The 21,943-nt window shown below is 41.6% G+C and overlaps 1 protein-coding gene across 1 annotated transcript in view; it reads right to left on the bottom strand.

The window, feature by feature from the left end:
* Positions 1-110: 110 nt before the first annotated feature.
* The window catches only part of LOC128887873 (dual specificity tyrosine-phosphorylation-regulated kinase 2-like), a 51,939-nt gene continuing 30,106 nt past the window's right edge, over positions 111-21,943 (bottom strand). The window contains exons 2-3 of the mRNA XM_054144325.1: positions 7,115-7,801; positions 111-7,039 (exon numbers count right to left, since the gene is read on the bottom strand). Of these exons, the coding sequence (XP_054000300.1) occupies positions 6,740-7,039; positions 7,115-7,801 (987 nt within the window). The 3' untranslated portion in view covers positions 111-6,739. The remainder of the gene's footprint in view (positions 7,040-7,114; positions 7,802-21,943) is intronic.

Here is a 21,943-nt window from a genome sequence, read left to right as displayed (position 1 = left end):
GACGTATGCTATTCGTAATGAGTAGACTGCGGACATTCGTTCGCATTCGCAATTTCACAGAGACAGAGAAAAAGAATATAAATTTAAATGACGGTACATCTTATTTTCTAAATTGGTATAACACGTGTATCAATGATGATATTTTATACAATTTTGCGCGTGTTCACATTCTTATGAATCCTCATACTTTCATTTGGCATAAATGCATAAGGGGTCATTCGTTAATTACGTAATTAATAGGTGAAGGGGTGAAAATCATTCTTACGTAATACATTACTGTTGTTATTATTAGGTTGTCCAGAAAGTTCGTGTCAATTTCTAAGAAAAATTCAAAAACACGTTTGACATTTTAATACATATTTATTGAATTACATAGATGCCATTTTGTTCCACAACCTTTCCACTTTTTAAGGGATGTATGCATGTTATTTGTTTTCAACCATTTCGATATACTCAGACCTGTACTACCTACCAAAAATCGACATGGACTTTCCGGACAAACCCAATATCATTAAAACAAGAATCTTCGATTGATGTCAAATAATAATGTGTTTTAGCGTAACTGAACCTTTTCTAAAGGCATTTAAGATGAGGGAGAAGAGGAGATCTTACGCGTCCTTACACGAAGGGGGTTGAAATTAGCCAAAATTGTCTTTACGTAATTAATAAACGCCCTTAAACATCCGCAGTCTAACGACAATGCTCGCGCTGACCACCTGGCCACCATTCAAATTGAAAATGCCACCCCGCTATTTCCGATATAATAATCGATAGTACACCTTAGACCAGAGGGAAGCACGCAACGAAAACTGTACCGCAATACTTTCCCTTTCCGATAACGTTTTCATCGCGATGAGGAATCCTCGCGCGTCTTCCAGATAATCGGAACGCAGTTTCGTACGCCTTGAGTTAAAGCCACGGCCTTGAAACCTGCCCTTATATCCTGCCCGTGCGTTTACATGCTCGGAGTCTGTCGCTTAAACCTGATCGACGCCGGGTCGCGTTGCATGAGCGGGTAAAAAGCCCTAGAAAGGAAAAAGGAAAAGGAAAAACAAAGAAACTAAGCGAGAGAAAAAAAGAAAAAGATGAGGATCGATAATCGCTTACTCGTGTATCAGGCCTGAATCAATTTTCCGCGCGCAATCTTCCTCGAGATCCGTCAAACGGGTGCGCACACAAAGATAGTCTTTTGAGCCGAAGTTTGCACGGACAAGCAACGAACCTGTCGCAACGTTAATCACAGTTGAAGCAGAGTGACCGATAAGAGGTCTTCCCACTTTCAAACGTTCCCTGCGTGTATGTGTGTGTGTGTGTGTGCGCGTGTGTGTGTCCGTTTTGCATAAAATAAAGAAACAAAAACAGGAAGGACACCACGACACACGGAGATAAACGCATTTCGACGGGTATATAATATCATGCGAGCGCAACGCGAATTATTAAAATTTCGTCAGAGATTGGGGGGAGACTAGGTTTGCAAATAATACAATGCGACGTCGCTTGTACCTTGCGTGAAAACGAGAGCCGAAATATTTTAGGAAAGGTATTATATTGGCAGTGGTATTTAACGATCGATCTTGGATCTAAAGATCGATCGACGGCGCTCGTTTTCTGTTTCTTCTTCGACCAGGAGGGCGAGCCTTCGATGCGATACACCGGAAACAAGTGTGTACAAGAGAGATGAGCACAATTTTATTCGAATAACAAATGACGAATAAATTTACTCTGTAGTGCGGTACGAATGGTATTCGATTAAACGATGTGCTAAATTAAAGTAAATGCGTCAAGTTAAGCATTAAAAAAAGAACTTGTGTTTGTGAAATTAGTACTAATTTGTTTGATCCTTTTGCATTAGTAGAAAAGAATCTAGAGAAAGAATTATTTACTCAAAAAGTTGCTCGGAGATGGTTTATCTTTTGTTCGTCATCAGACATTTTTTATTCGAGTAAGTGTGTTCATCTCCGAATGAATCGACGTACGGTAGTTGTATCGAAAAATTGCCCCCCACCACATGCGACGATCATTCTTTCTTCAAGAAATGAATCGGTAAACGGCCAGCACGATCGCGGTTGTACAAGTCTCCGAAACGACACGAACGAGAACGTTATAATCACAAAAAAACGAAAAGAAAGGAAAAGAAAAAAAGAAAAAGAAAAGTAAGAACGGAGAACAGGAATCGTGAAAGACAACCATTATACACCGTGCAAACGTTTCACGAACCCGTTGTTCTTTCTCGCTCCTCATAACGCATATTAGCTACATCTCACTACGCATGTGCTCTTATAATCCGTGGCGTTTTAGTTAGCGTTACAACATAACATAATCATATATATATATATACGCACTTCATATTTATATTTATACTTATATATATATTTATCTATGTTCACCGATGCGAACCCCAAATACACCTAAATTCCATATCACAAGATATCCTGTTCAGTATCACGATTTCTAATAAACTCCCGTCGCAGCTTCTCTCGGTTTCGCTTTCAAGTTTCTCGACTTCTTCGTTTGGGATCGTCCGATGTCGTTGCTGGTCTCGTCGCCTCTTTCCTCCCTCTTTGCTTTTTCTCTACCACCTGATCGCGTCCTCTAACCGCCCGTTCCCTAACCGTGGTTCTCTTTGATCGTTGGCTCATCCGCGTCTCGCGTTCTCCCGCGACCTTCCGTCGACATCCGTAATGCTCCTTTTACGCGGCTCCGGTTCGTTCTGTCTAACTAAAATTAGCATGAATTCACTTGTGCCAGGGTCGCCGCTCAGCGAGGATGCACGGCGCAACACCCGCTCCGCGAAGATTCGCGCACGTCGATGCTTCGCCAGTCTTTGTTTATTCGACGTTCGTCGAAATCCCTGTCAAAGCCTGCTAACGCAACAGGAGTTGTGCAATCGCGACGGTAATGGATTACAAATCGAATTCCGTCGCGGACGGTTCCTCCGTTCGACGAGTCGCGGGCAGAGTTGGGCGATGGATTCCTTTGTGACTACGATACCGATTCCTTTGTCGCCGCGACGCGACACCTTTGTAATTACAGCGGATCTTTTGCATTCACGATACAAACTAATGTAATAAATACATGTTAAACATAACCAGAAGGTATGCGAGACGTTATGCGAAACGAAATAACATTATCATAATAATTATAGAATATATTCGACACACATTGTGTATATTTTATGTATGTTTTCTATTTTATTGCACGTCATAAATGCATAAAAATCCGTGGTCTAGCGATTACCTTAGCAACGATCGCTCATAGTTGGCGGATTAACCGGTACAATTTTTAATCTGCAAACAAAAATCTGTAAGTTGTGATCTATCGGAGATGATCGTGTCTGGTGATTCGACGATCTTTTCATCGTGAGTGCCGATTAGGTGGAAAAGTAAATCCTCGACTTGCGCGGTTGAATGTAAATATAAGGTGATATAAGGTGAAGGTGAGATTGAATCGTTTGGAAATATCCTTTTGAGATGTGGATCATTACGAAGTTATCTGTTTACGAGACGAAGAAGTTAACAAATAGCATTGTAACTTCCACAGATTACTGTAACGGGCACATTCGCTAGTAGTAGTTTAGATTTAGGTGCAGTAGAACCTCGTTTATCCGCGCCTCGTTTATTTATACGAACAAAATTATGCTCGGCCTCGGATATGGGAACTCGTAGCTGATCTTAGTATCCTCTAAGTACCCCGTAGTTTAGCTCAGTGACCTCTAGTCCTCCGTATCTAAGCTTAGTAGTCTCTAGTCTCCTGCAGCCGAGCTCAGTAGTCCCTAACCCTCCGTACCTGAACTCAGCACCCTCTAGCAGCCTCTAACTTTTGTTACCTAAACTATCACGGAGGGGATAGCTAGTGGACCTCTATTATCTGACCTAGTAATCGAATAAGTGAGGTTCTACTGTACCGTATCATCCACACTTAAGATAAAAAATCTACAATGTATCGTAGGGAAGAATAAATATCAGTCTTGGCTTTGAGAACCATCAGTATTACGTCTAACAATTCCTGTCAGCCTTTTTCTTTCCTCCCTACGATAGATTTCGCGTGCAATTTTTGTTACAGAAGCAAATTGCAGTTGAACAGACCTGCAATCCTTCCAGCAAAAGAAAGAAATTGGAGAAAACTTTCTTCTCTATGCGTATATGTATATGTATACGCATACAAAGTACGTACGAGGATATAGGAGGGTGGACAGGTGTCTGTAAATTCGCGTAACTCGAGGTGTTATCGTGATCGTAACCATGGATTACATTTTGCCCAACACTGCGCTACGGGGAACGGAAAATACCGAGGGAAAATTTCATCGAGTCGTTTGGTCCGACGCGAGGATACGCTGTTTTCTACTTTCTTGGAGTATCGTTTTCTGAATTCCAAGATATTTACTGAAATCTCCCGTGGACAGAGGCGTCTCGAATTATACACTCGAGTGTCTCCGTTGGGGTTGGATTTACAAACGGAAACGAAAGGTTTATATTTTTTGAATTTTGCTCAAGAGATTATTAAATATTTATATTTTTGGAACGTGTTCAAACTTGGATCGAGGGAGATTTTCATACCTGTAAGATTATAAGAACTCTCTAATTTTGTTTCTGTCAAATTGATATACCCTTGCGACTACCTACGCACAGCGTTGAACCCAGCTGTTGCATACCTTGGATATAAAGAAAAAGGTAATTTTCAGAATTCCCTCTTCCCTTTAGCCTCCAAGTCGTGAATCTTCGATTGCTTTCACTTCGTTAATTCAAACGCAACGAAGACACTCGGGTCTATGCCTGCGTTTTACTGCAACGAGCCATAAAGCATATCCCTGAAGAATGTTCACGATACGAGAGAAATCCGGCTCCTCGTCCGTAAATCCCGTCTGCATGATAATAATGTTATCAATGGTCGGTTTGTATCGCGCGAGATCCTGATCAACAGTAAAATAAGCTTCGTCAAACATTCTCATCACCGAATCTGAATTGCATCTAGAGGCATCCTCGTTATTTCTCCGCTACGATTGCCTTCCCTTCCATTGTAAATCGAATCGTAAATGCCAGTGGGCAGTGAAGTTGCGAAGGAACGATAAAAAAAAAAACAATAAAAATACAAAAACGAAAGAAAGGCAGTGGTAAAATGCAAGACAGTCCTTGAGTATTTACACGCGAGAACTTGGTCGAAACTTAAAAACTACGCGGATAACAATTTAAAATAAAAAAAAAAAAGAGAGAGAGAGAAGTACGAATCAGAAGACTTTAAAAGAAAACACGATTAATCTAGTCATGCCCAGAACGAGAAAGACAAGGTTCAAAAAGGTTAACTATCCAACCGTGTCTTTTTTATCGAACCTAAAGACAGACCGTTTAGTTCGACTCGTATAAATGACTAATTGCGCGTAGCGTGTACCTCTCAAATCGACAGAGTTGGATTCAGTTTCAATTCCTCTGTACAGTCTACTTCAACGCGGAAGAGGCACGATCGCAGGGATACCCCGAACCGATCGACTTCGATTATTCCCGTTTCTCGAAGTCCGTCGTTGGTTAATTTACAAATTGACGCGGCTAAAATACTTATTCGAAACGTAACAAAAAAAAAAAAAAAAAAAAAGAGAGAATAAAAGCAAGTAGTCGCGCATCGATCGACGGCGTTCCCGTCGATTCTACAATGTCGCGGCTCGAGCGTTTTTACAGGGAATTTATTCACTCCGGGAGATCGCTTCAGTCTACTCCGCTCGAATCGAAAGACAACTTGGGCTTCCTTTGATCGATAACTAGTACTTGTTCGGTCGGAACGGAAAATCAACGTTCTCTTCTGCTCGATATCGATAGCGTCACGAAGGGGGAGATCCTCTGACCTAAAAAGGCCAGATGACTCTATTCAGCGAGGCACATGCCCTTTGATTATTAGATTCCTGCTCGCTCGAGAGGCTCGCGTCGCGCGTGCGCGAGACGTTGGTTAACGCGTTGATGTCCCAAATCAGGCTTCATCGCGGTCGTCCTGTCAGCCCCCGTCAACCGAATAACCCTTCTTCGCCTACCGGAGAAATCGATTCATCGACGTTGCGCAAATCTTTGGTTCTCGGCTTCCCTCGGCACAATAACCTCGATACTAGGACGCGACGAGCAACGGGTGCACAGACGTCACGCAAATCCGATCTTGGGTCGACCGCAAAATTATTAATCGTCGCATGCAACGTCTATCGAGGTAAGGCAATGGAAAGAATCGACTTGGAAGATTCGCCGGGTGTTCTATCCAAAGGAAGTCATCCAACCCTCCTGCCTCGTCCAGGGCAGCTAGGATGCTCGAGAGTGTGACAGCGTTCGTTGAAGTTGGGTACTTGTTGGGGAAAGTCAAAAGTTCCCAAGTCGATTCCTCTATTACGGGACCTCGATTACTCAACGAACAACGGTCGACGAGGATGTCGGACGAACGGATCGGCGCACAACGCGTGGCAGAAGCGTAGGGTACCGTGTTGATTTCGAGGGTATCGCGACCGAGCTCTAGTCCCTCGTTAGCAGCGTTTCAGTAACGTATCGCTTAGATCACAGTAATAACCGAGGTTGACGCCGAGGCCACCCTCTCTCGTTCAACTCTGAGCAAACCTCGTCGAGCAACGTTACCACACGCAGAAGGCGCCGTCGTCGGTCAATCCTCGACGATCGCTTCCCACCGTGGCGTAGCGTTGTTGCGTGTGGACCAGCAACGAAAACGACATGACGATACCGAGCGCGTCGGAACCGAGAAAGGGTGGCCTCGTGTTTCATTTGAATCGTCTCAGCTCTTCGGGGAGGTCCTTGATACTCCTGATCACCAGCCTGCTCGATCCGCTCGAGGAGCCGTGAGAGCTGTGACTATCGTGCGAGGATCCGTGCGATCCATGGGAGCCGCGCGAACCGTTATTGTGCTGTTGTCCCTGCAATTGATGGCCGTGTGGCTGCTCGCCACTAGTACTACCGCTGCCACCGCCACCACCACCACCAACACCACCACCGGCACCAGAGTTCAGCGGCTGATGATTGCTGACGGCCGCTTGGTGATTCGTCGTCACCGCCGTACCTGACTGATCATCGTGATAACGTTGTAGTACCGAATAAATGGTGTTCATAGTGTGGAAGATGTCATTCAACTGCTTCACCTTGTTCGTGGGCTCGGCGTTATTCGTCTGCGCGGCGTTGTTCGACTTGCTCGAGCTCCTGCTGCCCGAACCCGAGATACGCAACCTGGTGGCGGAAGCTGGGGGCGCGACAGCCTCCGGAACCGCTGGAAGAGCGTTGTTGTTGGTCATCTCGGGTGGCTCTGGTAACCTGCGACGCAGCCAGTCGTGCTTCAGGGCTGTGCTGGGCGTCATCCTCTGGTCGGGGTCCCACTCCAGGCAGCGGTCGATGAAGTCGAGGAAGTGCACGTCTTTGCAGTCCTTCAACACCCGTCGAAGATTCTTGGAGCCGGGTGGTCCGCGGCGCTTACCTTTTCTGGAGTAACCGCCGCTCAATAGGATCGAGTTGTTCGGCATCGTTACGGTGGTGCAATACCGCGGATAACCTTTCGAGCTGATGAACTGTCTGGACCGTTTCGCGGATTCCAGCAACCGAGGCGGCGGCATGCCCAGCAGCTCGATTATGCAGGCCAGCTGATCCGCCTCGTCCTCGCCGGGCAACAGAGGGAAACCCGTCACCAGCTCGACGATTATGCATCCGAGGCTCCACATGTCGATCGGCATACCGTACTTCGCGCCGAGGATCACCTCTGGGGCGCGGTAGAACCGACTCTGAATGTAGGTGTACACGCGCTGGTTCTCGTAGCAGCTGGAACCGAAGTCGATCACCTGAAACAGAGGGACGACGGATAGTTAGCGACGAGCAGTGCTGGCAATCAGTACGGAACGATTTTATTGGGAATGGATAGAATTATTAACAGTATTTTTTATTTTGTTTTGAACGTATACTTTATTCGACGGTTTGGAAGGAAGTGTTGACCGTTTAGAGAACGAACGAGAGCTAATTGAAAGCTCAGGCCTACGCGAAAGAGAAATTATAACGTCCACTTAAAGACAAGAAAATTCTGCCTGCGTTCTGTTTATTGTCCTGGCCTTCGACGACAAACAGTCAAGGGTCTTCAGACCTGGTGGTGCCAGTCCGATACTTCAACAGACAGAAAGGGCAGTGCCTCTCAACGCTAGATTCATTTTTGCTTAACGCAAATATATATGTATATTATTCAACAGATTTCCCGTGATGCAAGTTAAAAAAAAGCCCTTAAATTTTATTTATTTATTGATTGGAAATGATAACAAATGAAGATGTTTTAAGATATCATAACACTCATGCTGGAAATATCCACTCTCAAATAAATTTTACAGTGGCCCCTTCGTTCCAATCAACTGTACTATTTTAGCTAGTTTTTTCTCTGGTGAAAACAATTAGCCTGACGACCAATTAGCCTGATTCCATCGAACTTTGAATCGCCGTCCTTTGCACTCCATTGATTTTATATTGTTGTCTGGTAATTCTAACTTTACCGAGCTATTAATCGACCAATCCGATATCAATAGCTTTGGATATTTTTAGATAGAAGGGTACTGGATACGGATTAATAGAAACAGGCTGGTACGATCGAAAAGGGAATCGTTCCGCGACATACATCTTGAAATCAAATGCGCACTCCGCTTCGAAGAAATCTAACTCGATTTAACATTCCTATCAATTATTGAGGATGTGTTTGCAAACATAGTTAAGTATTCCCATTGCCCTAGTGTTTATTTAACCTCCGAGAGAAAGGAGTCCACGCGAAGTTTTTTATATAGCGAAGCATACAGTCGGTTACGAAAGAAAAGTTGAAATCGAACGAAGTTGTACACTTCTGAGTAATCTTAGTCACCCCGTGAATTCGTATCAAATATTGACTTATTTATTGAGAATTATTGTTTGGAAACAAAGTTCTCGGAAGTAAGCAACTCGTTATCCCCACATTTTTGTATGAAGTCGCCCGCCGAGTGAGAGGTCCGAAAGGAATTCGATTTTACTAGTCGAAGTTGAAGGGAAACGAAAAATATTTCCAGCTCTGGGGGTTTCGTCTATTCGAGGCTTCTCGTTGGAACCTCAATTTCAACTTTCCGGGGCTTCGAGAAACACGAGTGCAATTACGACTTTTGAGTTTGGATTAAAAATTCCAAAAAAAAAAAAAAAAAAAAAAAAAAGTTTTGTCTTCCATCGCGTGCGATTCGTCAGGTTGCATAATAACAACGTTTATATGAAGGATAAATTACTGTTGATTGATGTTTGGCTCGAAGTTTAAGGAAAATGAAGAATACAATATTGTCTCGAAATGAACAACTGCTTTCAGCCTCGAAATAAGCAACTCGTCGGTCCCGACCGAGTTGCTTATTTCAAGACAGTACTGTATATTTAATTAATCCCCGCGAGAAAAAAGTTCATTCAAAGGGCAGATACAAAATAAATCGTGTTTTACAACGAAACGCGTTAACTAAGATATCCATGCCCTAATCGACGTCAAAAGGAATTTTTATATCACGAATTCGACTTACTACCTCGCGAGAAATCGTCTGCTTTCCAGTTACGCCCCACTCGACGAAACGAGACACGGTTCCAAGAGATACGAGACGCTTCGTACTGACGGAATAGTATATTATTTGTTGGCTTCGTGTCGGATCCGCGAAATCTCGGATATACTAGTATAAACGTGGAAGTGTATCATGAATAACGTACGTGATCTGCATGAAACGGGGCTCCGCGTATCGTTTACGGAGCATTTGGCAACAAGACGTGGCGAAATTGCCCACCCCCGCAGGAGGGTTCACCCACCGTTGGTGGAAACGATTATTTTTCGCGTTTAGGGGCAATAACATACAGTGGGTGTAGAATGTATTCGTACATCTATTAATTTCCCAAAAAACATTTGTGTGGAATTAAAGTTTATTGACTCCTTTTTTTATAATCAATGATATTCTATATATTCTCGGAAATCTCTAGAATATAGTTCAAACGACAATTACTAGTTTACATAATTCGCGAAATTAACAAGAAACTAGGAAAATTGGTAGAAATATAGAAGCAATTCGCACCCGTTCTCGTGACGAACAATTTATAGTAGAGTTTGTAACATAAGCACATCAGTGTATTGCTTCGTGGCAATTAGAAAACATTAAATTTCCAGTAAAAAAGGCTTAAAAAATGCTCTAATAAAGGAATGAAAGAAGATCCCACCCCGAATAACATCGACATTTATGATGCAGTAATTAGAAAATTAAAAGGAAATCTCACGAAGTATTAATTACTTATAAATTAATGTAAATTTCGTTTTTTTTTTTTAAACAAAGTTTTAAAATTTTAACACTTGTACGAATACTTATTGCTTCTGCATTTCCATCGATTTATTGTTTTTTCTTGTTGATTTCTCACTTATATACAAAATAACTAATTTTTTCGTACTGTATCTATCCTAGAGATTTCCAGGAATATGTAGAATATCATTGTTTATAAGAAAAAAGTTAATAAATCACAATTTCACATAGTTTTTTTTTGGAAATTGATCGGTGTACGAATACTTTCTATATCCACTGTATATGTTTTTATGCAGTTTGTTGACTGTCTGAACCGTGCTTGTTGTTTCCGATGAGTTTTTCAATATTCCGAACGGATAATATTGTTCCTAGGTGTTTTTACCTCGAGTGGATGTTTATTGGTCTGTTTGACTTCGTCGATAACACTGCGATGAATTTACAATTTAAAATGGAAGTAAGAGGGTTAATTTATATTAATGTAAGCTAACGTTAACTCGTGCATACTATTACGCATATTAAAGGTATATTAAAGGCTCTGTTTGCTTCCTAGAAAATGAGCATTGCAAGTAGATAGCCAGCAATGCCAGATGTGTGTTTCACTGTTATGGATGTTCATGGTTGAGTGTAATCAAATGGAGGGTCAACTATAGTTACAAATAATTAAATGGGAACACAGAGAATTAATTTCTACAGCTAATAATTGTCAAGTACACTAATATAATCCATTAAAAGAACTTTGATCTTCGAATATACGTGCAGATAAATTGTAATTCCCATCAGATTGAAACTTATATACAACGGAGATCACGTTGAGAGCTTAGAAGCTAATTTAACGCAGATTAGTTGAATATAAAGGCACAGTATTAATTCGAACACCTAATAAACACGCTTTAAGTAGATAAAGTCCTCCACGCTTCAGCATCAAAATAACTGAATTACGAAGCCCTCAAACTCTATTTCGCAGTTCTCGATTTTCGTCTAACTTTGTCCCGCAGAATCGCCCTCTGAAATGGTGCCCACCTGTAGCCAAGCACCCCCCCCCGTGGTATAACGCGAGATCTCCACCCGCTTGTTTTCAACTCGCAAATTATTAACACGTTAACGCGAACGAGCGCAGAAGCGGCGAATCGGCTAACCAGCGGATAATTTTGCGCGATCCTATCCGTTTTCTACCGGCCTACTTTAATATTTCGGGCCTGCATCGAGTGCTCACGTGCGGCCAACAGAAACGCCACGTTGGAATTTATCCAGGATTATAGTGGTACGCCCCAGCTATTGGCCAACCGAGCGCCTATGCAAATTTCAATAAGCTATAATATTATCGTTCGATGTCTAAACTGTGACCCTCGAGCGAGATCCGTTGGACCAACGAGTACCGTTCCTCCTCGCATCGAGGAACCAATCGAACAACGTTTCCCAGGGCTGCCGTAATTCTACTCGACGAGGAATGCGAACGATGCATTCACGAAATCAGCGTGTATCGACGATGAAGGACTATTTGCCTATCGATCTCTTCGAAAAGGGACACGTCGGGTTCGACGGAAGGGACGAAAAATTTAGCGATTACTCGAGAAGACTTTACAGGGAGGGGAGATGAAAGAATTTAGTGGTTACTCGAAAAGCGTTTAAGGGGCTGGGAAATGGAAATGAAAATCAGAAAACTTAGTAATTCCACGATGAGATTACAGAGACGGTGGGTGGAAATACAGAACATTTACTGGCCACACGATGAGATTCTAAAGAGATGGCAGAGGCAAATAAGGGTCAGAAAATATACTGGCAACTCGACGAGACTCTGCAGAGATGACGAATGGAGATCAGAAAATTGACTGGCTCTACGCGACAAAATTCTAAAGAGATGGCAGATACGAATGAAGATCAGAAAATTTACTGGCTACTCGACAAGAGTTTACGAAGATGCGGGTGCAAATTAGGATCAAAATGACGACTTCTAAGCTTACTATTCTAATACTCTGGTCAGGCTATAAGTAACTACCCCTAAAGGAAAAATAGTTAATAGAGAAAATGGATTAGAATACTACTTCCAGCACTTTGATAACATCGAATTACATAGCTGTAGTGGTAGGTTAATGTGATGAGATTCGAAGGGTGCCAGAGGTATAACAATTTAGGCGGTGCTCTGTGTCCCCTCGAGTCTCATCTCCTTATCCATACGTTATGGAAGGGAGTGCCATCAATGGGTGACCCTACAAGACGCAACCTCTCAACCAATTCACTTATCGCAGTTAAATATTGCTGGTGGTAGTTCTTAGTAGGAATGGAAGCAATTTTGTGTACTCCTTTATTTTTCACGATTTTTTGCATCTAGAGTACCTTATATAAAATTTTGAAAATTTGGTACATTTGCTTATAGACGTATATACAAAATTTTGTCAAATTTACAACTGATTAATTCAATCGCCCCTTTAATACCAAAAATGTCGAAACTGTGACCCTAGAATGACATCTGAATCCTCCTGAACCTACCCTATCTCCTCGCACAAAGGAACCAAAAAAGGTAGGTCATCATTTTCCTAGATTGTCGTAATACTTTCCAAGGGAAAGTGTGTGTGACGTTTTTGGAATGTGATTGAAAAATTGCAGGCACGTACCACTCGTTAAACTGAAATGCTCAGTCAACACAGACCAACCTAAATCAATCCTCTTACAGTAGAGAGTGATTTTCTACTTCGATAATGTACCCAAGTTATCTATCAGCGTTTACTCATTGCCGCTGTAGTATACCAGAGGATTATCAGAGATCGCACGGAATTATTTGATTACTTTATTATCCTAATATGTTACAAGAGCCACGCTATGAAGCTTCTTTATCGTTTCAGTGTACATTTAATATCTACGCGTCGGCGAATTCAACGTATACATTGTGTTTAAAATATTTTTTTCTTTTCTCAAAGGACCACTTTTTTTTCCAAAACCATTTTTCTTCTTTTCTTTAGGAACTTTGGAAATAATAAAAGTTGGTCCTGTATGTTACTTAAAGAAATACGCTTAATTTCGATCGAGAAACTGAAAAATAATTCTTGTAGACAATATCAGATGAAATATATCATAAATGCATCCATTTCTCCAACAATGGGAACTTCATTTCTGCAAAAATTCCAATTTTTCGACGCATATCATTCGTCGAACTCCTCTCGCCGGACCACCGAATACTCCCCAGAATTTTGTATGACTAATGGAAGCGGCGGTTGCTAAAAAAATGCACCGATAATTGGCCCCATCCAGCGTGCCAGAATTTTTCGGATGGAAAACTTTCGGTTGCCAAGCGGAGATGCATCGACCGTCGAACACAGAGTGCGTGCCTCGAGCAGAGAACTACGTACTTTCCCGATCGAGTTACCGAAGGGGGTTATCGCGCCACCGTAAATAGAAAGCGTCGCACGGCTGATCGATTCGTAGGGGCGCCGACGACGGAAGTTTTCCGAAGGGTACATTTTTCGACGGATGTAGCCCCGAAGGGACGTCCTGGTTCTGCCAGAGGCCGAATGTAGGTCCGCTGTCTCGTTGAGCGATCGTACGTCGCACTCGTCGACGCTTTTTACCGTGAAATTGCTTCGCGAAACAATGTAAACAAGCGCGAACATCCGACTGACACGCGGAACCGCGGGCTATATTCCTAATTTGTCGAATCTACACGCTCGTAAACTTCCGACCAATTTGATTCGACTAGCGCCGACGGACACGTATATAAAACGCGACGTATTTGATTACGGAGGAAAATATACGGAGATGGTTACTATATAGAGGTTGCAAATGGAAATGGCGGCTTTTTTAAAAAAATATACAGAGGTGGCAGATGGAAATGAAGATCAAAAAATTTACTTAACAAGACTCTAAAGACGCGGGAAACGCAAATGAAAATCAGAAATTTTACTGATTCCTCAACAAGACTCTAAAGAGATGACAGATGCAAATGAGGGTCAACAAATTTAATGGCTACTTAACGAGACTAAAGAGGTGGCACGTGCAAGTAAAAAGATTAGAAACTTTATTGTCTGGTCAACAAGACTCTAAAAGGATGGAAAATACAAATAAGGCTCAATAAATTTCCTGACTACTCAACAAGAGTCTATCCTGATGAACTTATCATTTGTGGGCTTCTTGGGAAAAACTATAAATCATTCAATAATTAGAAACTTTGCAAATGTTGCTGAATAATGGAGACACGAAAAAGAGAAGAATCTGCAGGATGGAAGAAGAGGGAGGATACACTAAAACTTTTTTTTAAATCGAACCACTCAACTTCATGTATATATATATATATGTAAAATAAATAACTTAACGAGCCTCTTTGTACGTTAATAAACACCTCTCGTCGTTCTACATATAAATGTACAAAGTAAGACCGACGAGTACGTAATACTTGACGAGATATTTCTGTTTTCGTGTTGGGGAATTACTGTATTCCAACAGGTGTTCAAACATGTCACCAATGAACAATTTCGCAACTCGCTTCTCTACATTTTTCATTGCATTTTTAAACGCCGTAGCTTTTCTCCACAAGCAACAAGTTAGAGTTTTCATGTCTACGTTAACAATTAAACAGACGAATATCGCGTGAGTTAAATCTAGCAAAGAAGCCAGTCGAGGTGTGAAATTTCGCGTTATTCAGCAATTCTTTTTTTATATATAATTCCACTGAGAATTTTTTGTTATAAAAGTCACGGTGTACTCGAAGCTCGTTTCGTTTGAAAAAATCAGTTGCAATTACAATGAATCGTACCGGCGGTAACGCGGCTGAAAATTTAACTAAAAGTGTAGAAAAACGAGCAACGAAATGTTTAAACGTTTCATGGTGGAAAGTAATTACCCGATGTAAAATGTGAAAGACAATTTCGATGCCCGCGTTACGATACGTGGATATTGTACGTGCGCGATCCGATTACCAACTAACCACACATAACGTTACATAAAACGCGAAATGTCTCGTAAAATATTACGCTTCCGACAGTCTGTACATTGATGTTTTGATGATTTATGCACAAGCAAATGCAAGTGCACGTTACACCTGGATCGATAAGACTTAAATAATTGCATCATCGAAGAATGCACATTGCAGGATTTAATTTTTTTTTTTTTTTAAGGGCTTGTTTCTAGGGTGAAGATAGGATGAGCACGGTATATACAGGGAGTTCCAGAGCTTGCTATAGCTGCTGATGGACAAGCGACATCGAGGCGATGAAGAAAGTTCTTATAAACATGTATACCCTATTTGACCTAGTTTTCAAGTTACAGCCATTTTTGTGCTCCGATAATGTATAGCTCGCCTTGATAAAAAGTGCTCCAAGTGGCCACTTTCAGCCTGAACCCAAGCTTCAGGATTCTCTGCAGAGATAACAGTTCCGATACCGATTGATCTATCCTCTTCTAAGCAGAAACTAAGAGGCTACTAGTTGTTAATAAGATATATTCTATTAATTAATGTAGTAACTTTCAAATAGTATGCAGACAATCCTTAATAACAGAAACGAATTTCTCGAATTAGTCGAGACATTAATGAAATACAACACGTTAAATAAATTATAATTAAATTGTAATCAATAGACTGCGGATCTTTATGCATAATAAAATCTTCGCGAACGTGCCTACAAAAGTTGAACCTAAATAGGAATTTATTTTATTCTGCAAACATCATAACATGAACTTTACTTGCAATCTTTTTTATATTCTTGCATATTGTTTGCGTTTTGTAGTTTCGTGCACATTTAAATTTCCTATAAATGCATAAAGTCCGCAGTCTAGTAATCACTGACGTGGTGACTAATGACCTCGTAGTTGATGTAACCTTAAATAAAGTAAATAAAAAAAATAAAAAAAAAAAACACACCCCTTAAAAACTTCACTTATTCCTACCCTGATTATTCCAACCCTGATTTGACTACCTAAAGGGTGAATTAACAAAGTTCAGTCGAACCTTTCGGTTGGTTCCATACACCTTTGCCGTGAACGTGGAACCACGCTCCGTCCCCCTTAGTTTTCGCCTCGCGTTTGGCACGGATTACATTTACTCCCTGGCGGGTAGTAATTACGACGAGTCTGTCGCGAATAGTTACCAAAGCACGCGAGGTACGCCGCGTTGCGTCTGGTTTCGCGAAAGGGGTCAGGAACCATCGCCGCGGTTCAGGCTTGTTTTATTATGCCCAAGCGAAATGAGATACGAGGGGGAGAAAATGTTTATTCGCGGTTTCCCTTTCATCCCGTTGCGGGAACGGCGATAAAAAGAAGCTCGTCCCCCTAATTGGAACGGCTGTTTAGCTATGAGAGGTAACAGGTGGTGGCTGCGCACCGCTCATTCGCGCAAAGGTGCCAAAGTCATCCAAGAAAATCCGTCCGAGATTCTTCCCTGGGCCGTTGTTGTTGTTGTTTGTCCAACAATGGCTCAGGAACACAGACTCCTCATGGCCCGCCCAAGTAGAATGATTTCCAATATTGCGGAGAGTGGGAGAGCGCAACCTAGATCTTGCCATGGAATCGGTTCTGGTCGCAGTGTGTCACATTATGCTGTAATATGATGTATTGCGTTGTGTTATATTGTATTATGCGGTGTTATGTTGTGTTATGCCGTAGTGTACTGTATTATCGTATATTATGCTGTTCCATGCTGTATCTTCTTGTACTATGCTATACTATTTTTCTATTCCACTGTATTATGTTGTAGCAGTTTCTGAAGGGGAACAATAAAATTCCAATAAAATATTCTTCAATGAAATGAGACGATTTGTCTTCAGACAACTGATACGAAATCATCCCCATTGTGTCGGACTCGATAAGCAATATTGTTTTTGCGAAACAAGCGGGTCGCTTGATTCTTTAACGCACCAGTAAACCTGAAGTTAATTATAAAAGCATGAATCACAACTCTGTGTTTGTGTGTGTGTGTGTGTGTGTCAATTAAAAGTAGTAAAAACATAATCCTCAATTCCCCCTGATCCTAATCCTATCACTGATTCTATTAGGAGTTTCTATTACTTCATAACATTAATAAAAAGCACACGCACGCACACTTGCCAAAAACATGAAACTAAATATCCTGTTTTCCAAAGGCCGAAGTTTGCTCTATCAACAGCGTTCAATATTTAACGAAAAAAAAGAGCGAAGGAGGAGAAAGAGTGCGCTCGTATCCGGTTTGCAGCGTTCCGGTGGCTTGTTTGAACTAGCGTAACGTCATGGGAGGGGAAAAAAAGAAAATTGGCAAATAAAAGGGCCGCGTCGATTTAATTTACGGTACCCGTCCGGAATGATTTCCGCGACTGGGGAACTGCTTACGCTCGCGATTCTAATTCGATGATTACTAGAGCGCTCTAAACACGCTGAGGTGGATGTTTGCGAAGGGAAACAAAAGCCGATAGCGAATATTGCAGCCGAAACGTGTGATTACGAAGCAAACCCATTTCCGTGGGCACCGATGGTACAGTTCTTCGTAACGGACAGGTATGAGAATTTTGACTCGCGATACGTGACAAACCCGCGGCTTTCCAACAATAAAATACACGATATAGACCTTGACTCGTAAGCAAATGTTAATCGGACACTTATCATTCGCGTGACTGCAACGATGACGTCAATACACGACGAACTAATTAACGAAACGATTGTCGAGTGACGGTTTCTTTCGAAGTAAATCGTTGTTATACGTTTGGCAAATTTATTGGGACCAGGGAGCGTAAATAAACTAGCTTCGATGGGTTAGATAATATAAGGGAGTATTTTCAGAGGGGTTATTTACTTCTGGTGTTTGTCAAACTAAAAACAAGTGGTGGAAAATGTGTCCTGGTCGATGGCCGTTTAGTGTCTGGATTGAAAAGACCTCGTGTGTTAACGAGATGACCTGATATGTTGGTGCTGACTAGAGTGTTCCAGAAAGAGCCCAAGATTGCATGCCTCGCCATTTTGTCAATCTTCTTGTTATACTTTTTTCCCTAATTTGCCCCATAACCACATTCATAAGTGAAACAAAATCAATATTCGTTGGTTTGAACCATTAGGACAAGAACCATGTAACTTGCAAACAAATCAACCAGGACACTTGAAAATTTTAGAGAATCTTATACATATATGTATAAAGTAACACGTCAAATTTCAAAAGTTTATATCGAGTACTTCGCCTGTAAAAAAATCACGAAACGGTTAAAAAAAAAGTGTACCCCTTTAATCAGTAAATATTTGTTTTGAAAGATAAGTGTCCATAACTCGTAAACAAATTGACCAGGGCATTTGCAAATTTTACACAACCTTATACACATATCTTTAAAGAAACACGCCAAATTTCAAAAGTTTACGTCAAGTGTTTCGCCTTAAAAAAAAAAAAAAAAAAGAAAGAAAAATTCTTTGTCGCGAGAAGTAATTCGACAACGTAACCTCCATGGACTTTCGATGGAACAAAAGCAAATGGTATATAGTGCCGGCGTATATAGATCCAGCAGTTAACAGGAGTTGAACCGAAGCACGGATGCGCCTTTGACATATCCGTAATCAGTGTGTACGGCCACGCGACCGTGCACCGCCGTTCAATCGATTTTTTCCATCGATCGGATTAGAGGCCTCCGACGAACCTTGACCTTTGACGAAATTCTATTTTATTGCGATGCCCGTCACACTGGCTAACTTACATTGTGGCTCCGGGGCATTCATCGTCCGCCTACATCCAGCCTGCATAACCCCGGACAAGCTTCTGTTCGCGTTCTAACTTGGAAACTGGCGACGAGTTTGTCAGCTGAACTTGTTTATAGTCTGACGCGTCTTCCTGTTCGAGTACAAATTGCAGCGGATTCCGGTTATTTGGGTCAACGATTAAACGGGCCAGCCGTTTATTCTGGACAGATCTTGAGAAACAGTGGTGGATAAAACTCTGCACCTCGAATAAATTGAACACTTCCAAAGAAGAAAACGAGACAAACGTAAAGGCAAAATTCAGATTTATTCGAAGCCTAGAATTTTGACCATCACTGTTCAAAAAAGGAGAAAATTGGTAAAAAGGTTCCTCGTCTATTTGGAACAACATGGGGGACAAGGGGGTGCACAAGGTATTAGCTCGATGGAGAGATATATGTAAAAATGAAAAAGTATGGAATTGCAGTATAAGCTGGAAATTCCTTACGCGAAACTTGGCAATAATTTATTAAGAACTTGCCATTGGGTGACTCGCTCTACTTGACGTAAATCTCTGATTGGTATTCATTTAACTGGTTAAAATGTTGATACTATTACCTTTTGACCACCGTGTGTCGCTCAGTTTGATCTAAAGGATTCACATATAGGAAACCGTTTTAAACTTATAGAGGTTGATTCAAGCCACGATCAACTGGAAGAATCTTTTAGAAGAGTCCTCCGCCAGCTTCGCTATGAAACACAGTTATTTACACGAAACTTCGGTTAAATGGGGCAACCGCTTAATCAGGCTGCATTGTTCAGGTTTCGATGTGACCTAATTAACGGGAATCGACTGGAGTTAAAATTGCAAAGCCTGTCCTGTATAATTTGCTCGATAAGGAAGCCAAGGAAGAACAATCCTTATGCAAGTCTCCGCCGCTTCTTTTTTCTACACTTTATAATAATACAGGAAACTATGCTCTAGAATTATTATGAAAGGGAATAATCACGTTCGAGAGAAAACGCTATGCGTAACTCTATTTAGAGACCAACCACGGTACGAGGACGTAAATTCATCTGCCACTGAAAATGTATTTTGTTTCGAGGGCCTCGTTAACCCGCGACAGTTGCAATAACAACGTTGATTAAACTAATAACGAGCACGAGTGACGATTCGTTAGCTGCTCGACGTGAAAACGTTCCCGAATTCACCGACGCCCGGCGCCAGTCATCGTAAATTTCAGTTTTTGTCACGGTGGTGTCCTTATGCCTCTTGGACATAGAATTGTGGATATTAAGTGACACCATAAATTGTCGGTCTAGGTAGTCGCACGAAAATTAAACTGGGGAACATTTGTTGCGAAGACCAACAATTAATACCTAATGTACTTGCATTTGTTCGTTTCTTAGATTGATTTAATTTTTGCTTTAGTGTATACGAATTGAATGGATGTAAAGAACAAACAACAGTCAAGACTGCAGTATATTAGGTGTTATAGTCACGTTATACGACTGTGTATTAAAACGAAAAAATAAATAAGATTAAATAAAGCTCGCTCATTCACTCACTCTTGCTTTGAATTATTTTGCATTTGCATTTGCTCAGATGGCTCTCTTCGCAATACTCTAATTAGGGCTATCAAGTCTGTTGGGGACTCCAAGCTCGGGTACCTCGGGATTGTTAAGCCCGTACTGTAGCCACATCAAAAACAGCTGCAGCCCCTGAGAGTTAAAAAAAAAAGGGGGGGGGGGGATTTAAATTCATCTCACTACCTTTCAGCCATTTATACAAAAAATCCATCTCTCTCCCTCCCAATTATTAAAGACAAAGTCTTCCAAAGCACAGAACTTCGCCAAATATTGATCTTCACCAAAAGCCTTAAGTTCGATAGCGTTCGAAACGCGTGGAAACAGATATCAGCCAACCGTACCAAAGGCCAACAGTTGCATCGATATTACAATCGAAACGTGTGATTACAGAGTTAACGACACGACTCGATTTACCTTGACATCGGTGACTGAAAATTATCGTTGAAAGGAAAACACGTTACACAACATCGATCCGCCGCGATTCAGGTAAAATCGAACCATAACGCGGCTTGGCGTGCTCGATGGAACGTCGCGACGCGACCGAAGGCCTAAACGAGAGCGCTCTTCATTAGCCTAACGGGAAGAATAGGCTGATTGAAAATTGCCACGAACAAGTGCGCTACACGTGTAATTAGCACGTATCGATTCGATGCATTGCGAGGCAACGCCATTTTTCACCCCGCTCGAACTGGTGTAACTCCGTCGGGAATTAATTTTTCCAACCCACCACCCAACCAATTTGCATTACACTCCGTTAAAAAACTGGATCGATGATAATGGAACGTACGATACAGTCTCGTTCGTTGTGCGGGCTATCGAGCTTCGTTTGATTTTCGTTGATTTGTTTTATTTCGTCCAACTTGCTATTTTATCTCTTTCGTGGAGTTTTAGGTTATTTCATACAATCAAGATCCTTCAGTCTTGGAGAATTTCACGGTCACTTATAATTAGTCTAGATATACTTGACGATACATTGACGATAATGGAACACCGAGCACGATAGAGCCGACACAGGTTCGAATTTGTCGGATTCGTAGGTACACGACGCGACGTGGAAACTCTAGAATCAAATACCGCCTACCCAAAGTAACCCTAAAACCGTAGCGTTTGATACAGACGGTATCGGACGCGTCGAGCCCTGTACAAATATCAGAGATATCCGATGATGTTCGTGAGACCGAATTTACGTGACCTCGGATCCCGTGACATCGAAATTAGGGGAACTTCTGGCTCAGAATTTTTATTGAGAATTTTCTCCTCGTATTGGAATATTTGGTGAAGAAATATTCATTTATCCATAAAGGTATTCGACGACAGAAAACACTAACTTTTACAATTCTTTTTTGTCTGAAGTAGAAGAACTGCGCTGTTTAGTGTTCGATGTGATTCTGTTTCTTTTTTCTTTTACACTCTGATGTATTTTCTATTTTTTTTCCCCATCTACATATTCATGCGTATATATTTTTG

Source organism: Hylaeus anthracinus, unplaced genomic scaffold (genome assembly GCF_026225885.1).
Source record: "Hylaeus anthracinus isolate JK02 unplaced genomic scaffold, UHH_iyHylAnth1.0_haploid 11989, whole genome shotgun sequence".
NCBI lineage: Eukaryota > Metazoa > Arthropoda > Insecta > Hymenoptera > Colletidae > Hylaeus > Hylaeus anthracinus.
This window is presented reverse-complemented; position numbering and strand designations above follow the sequence as displayed.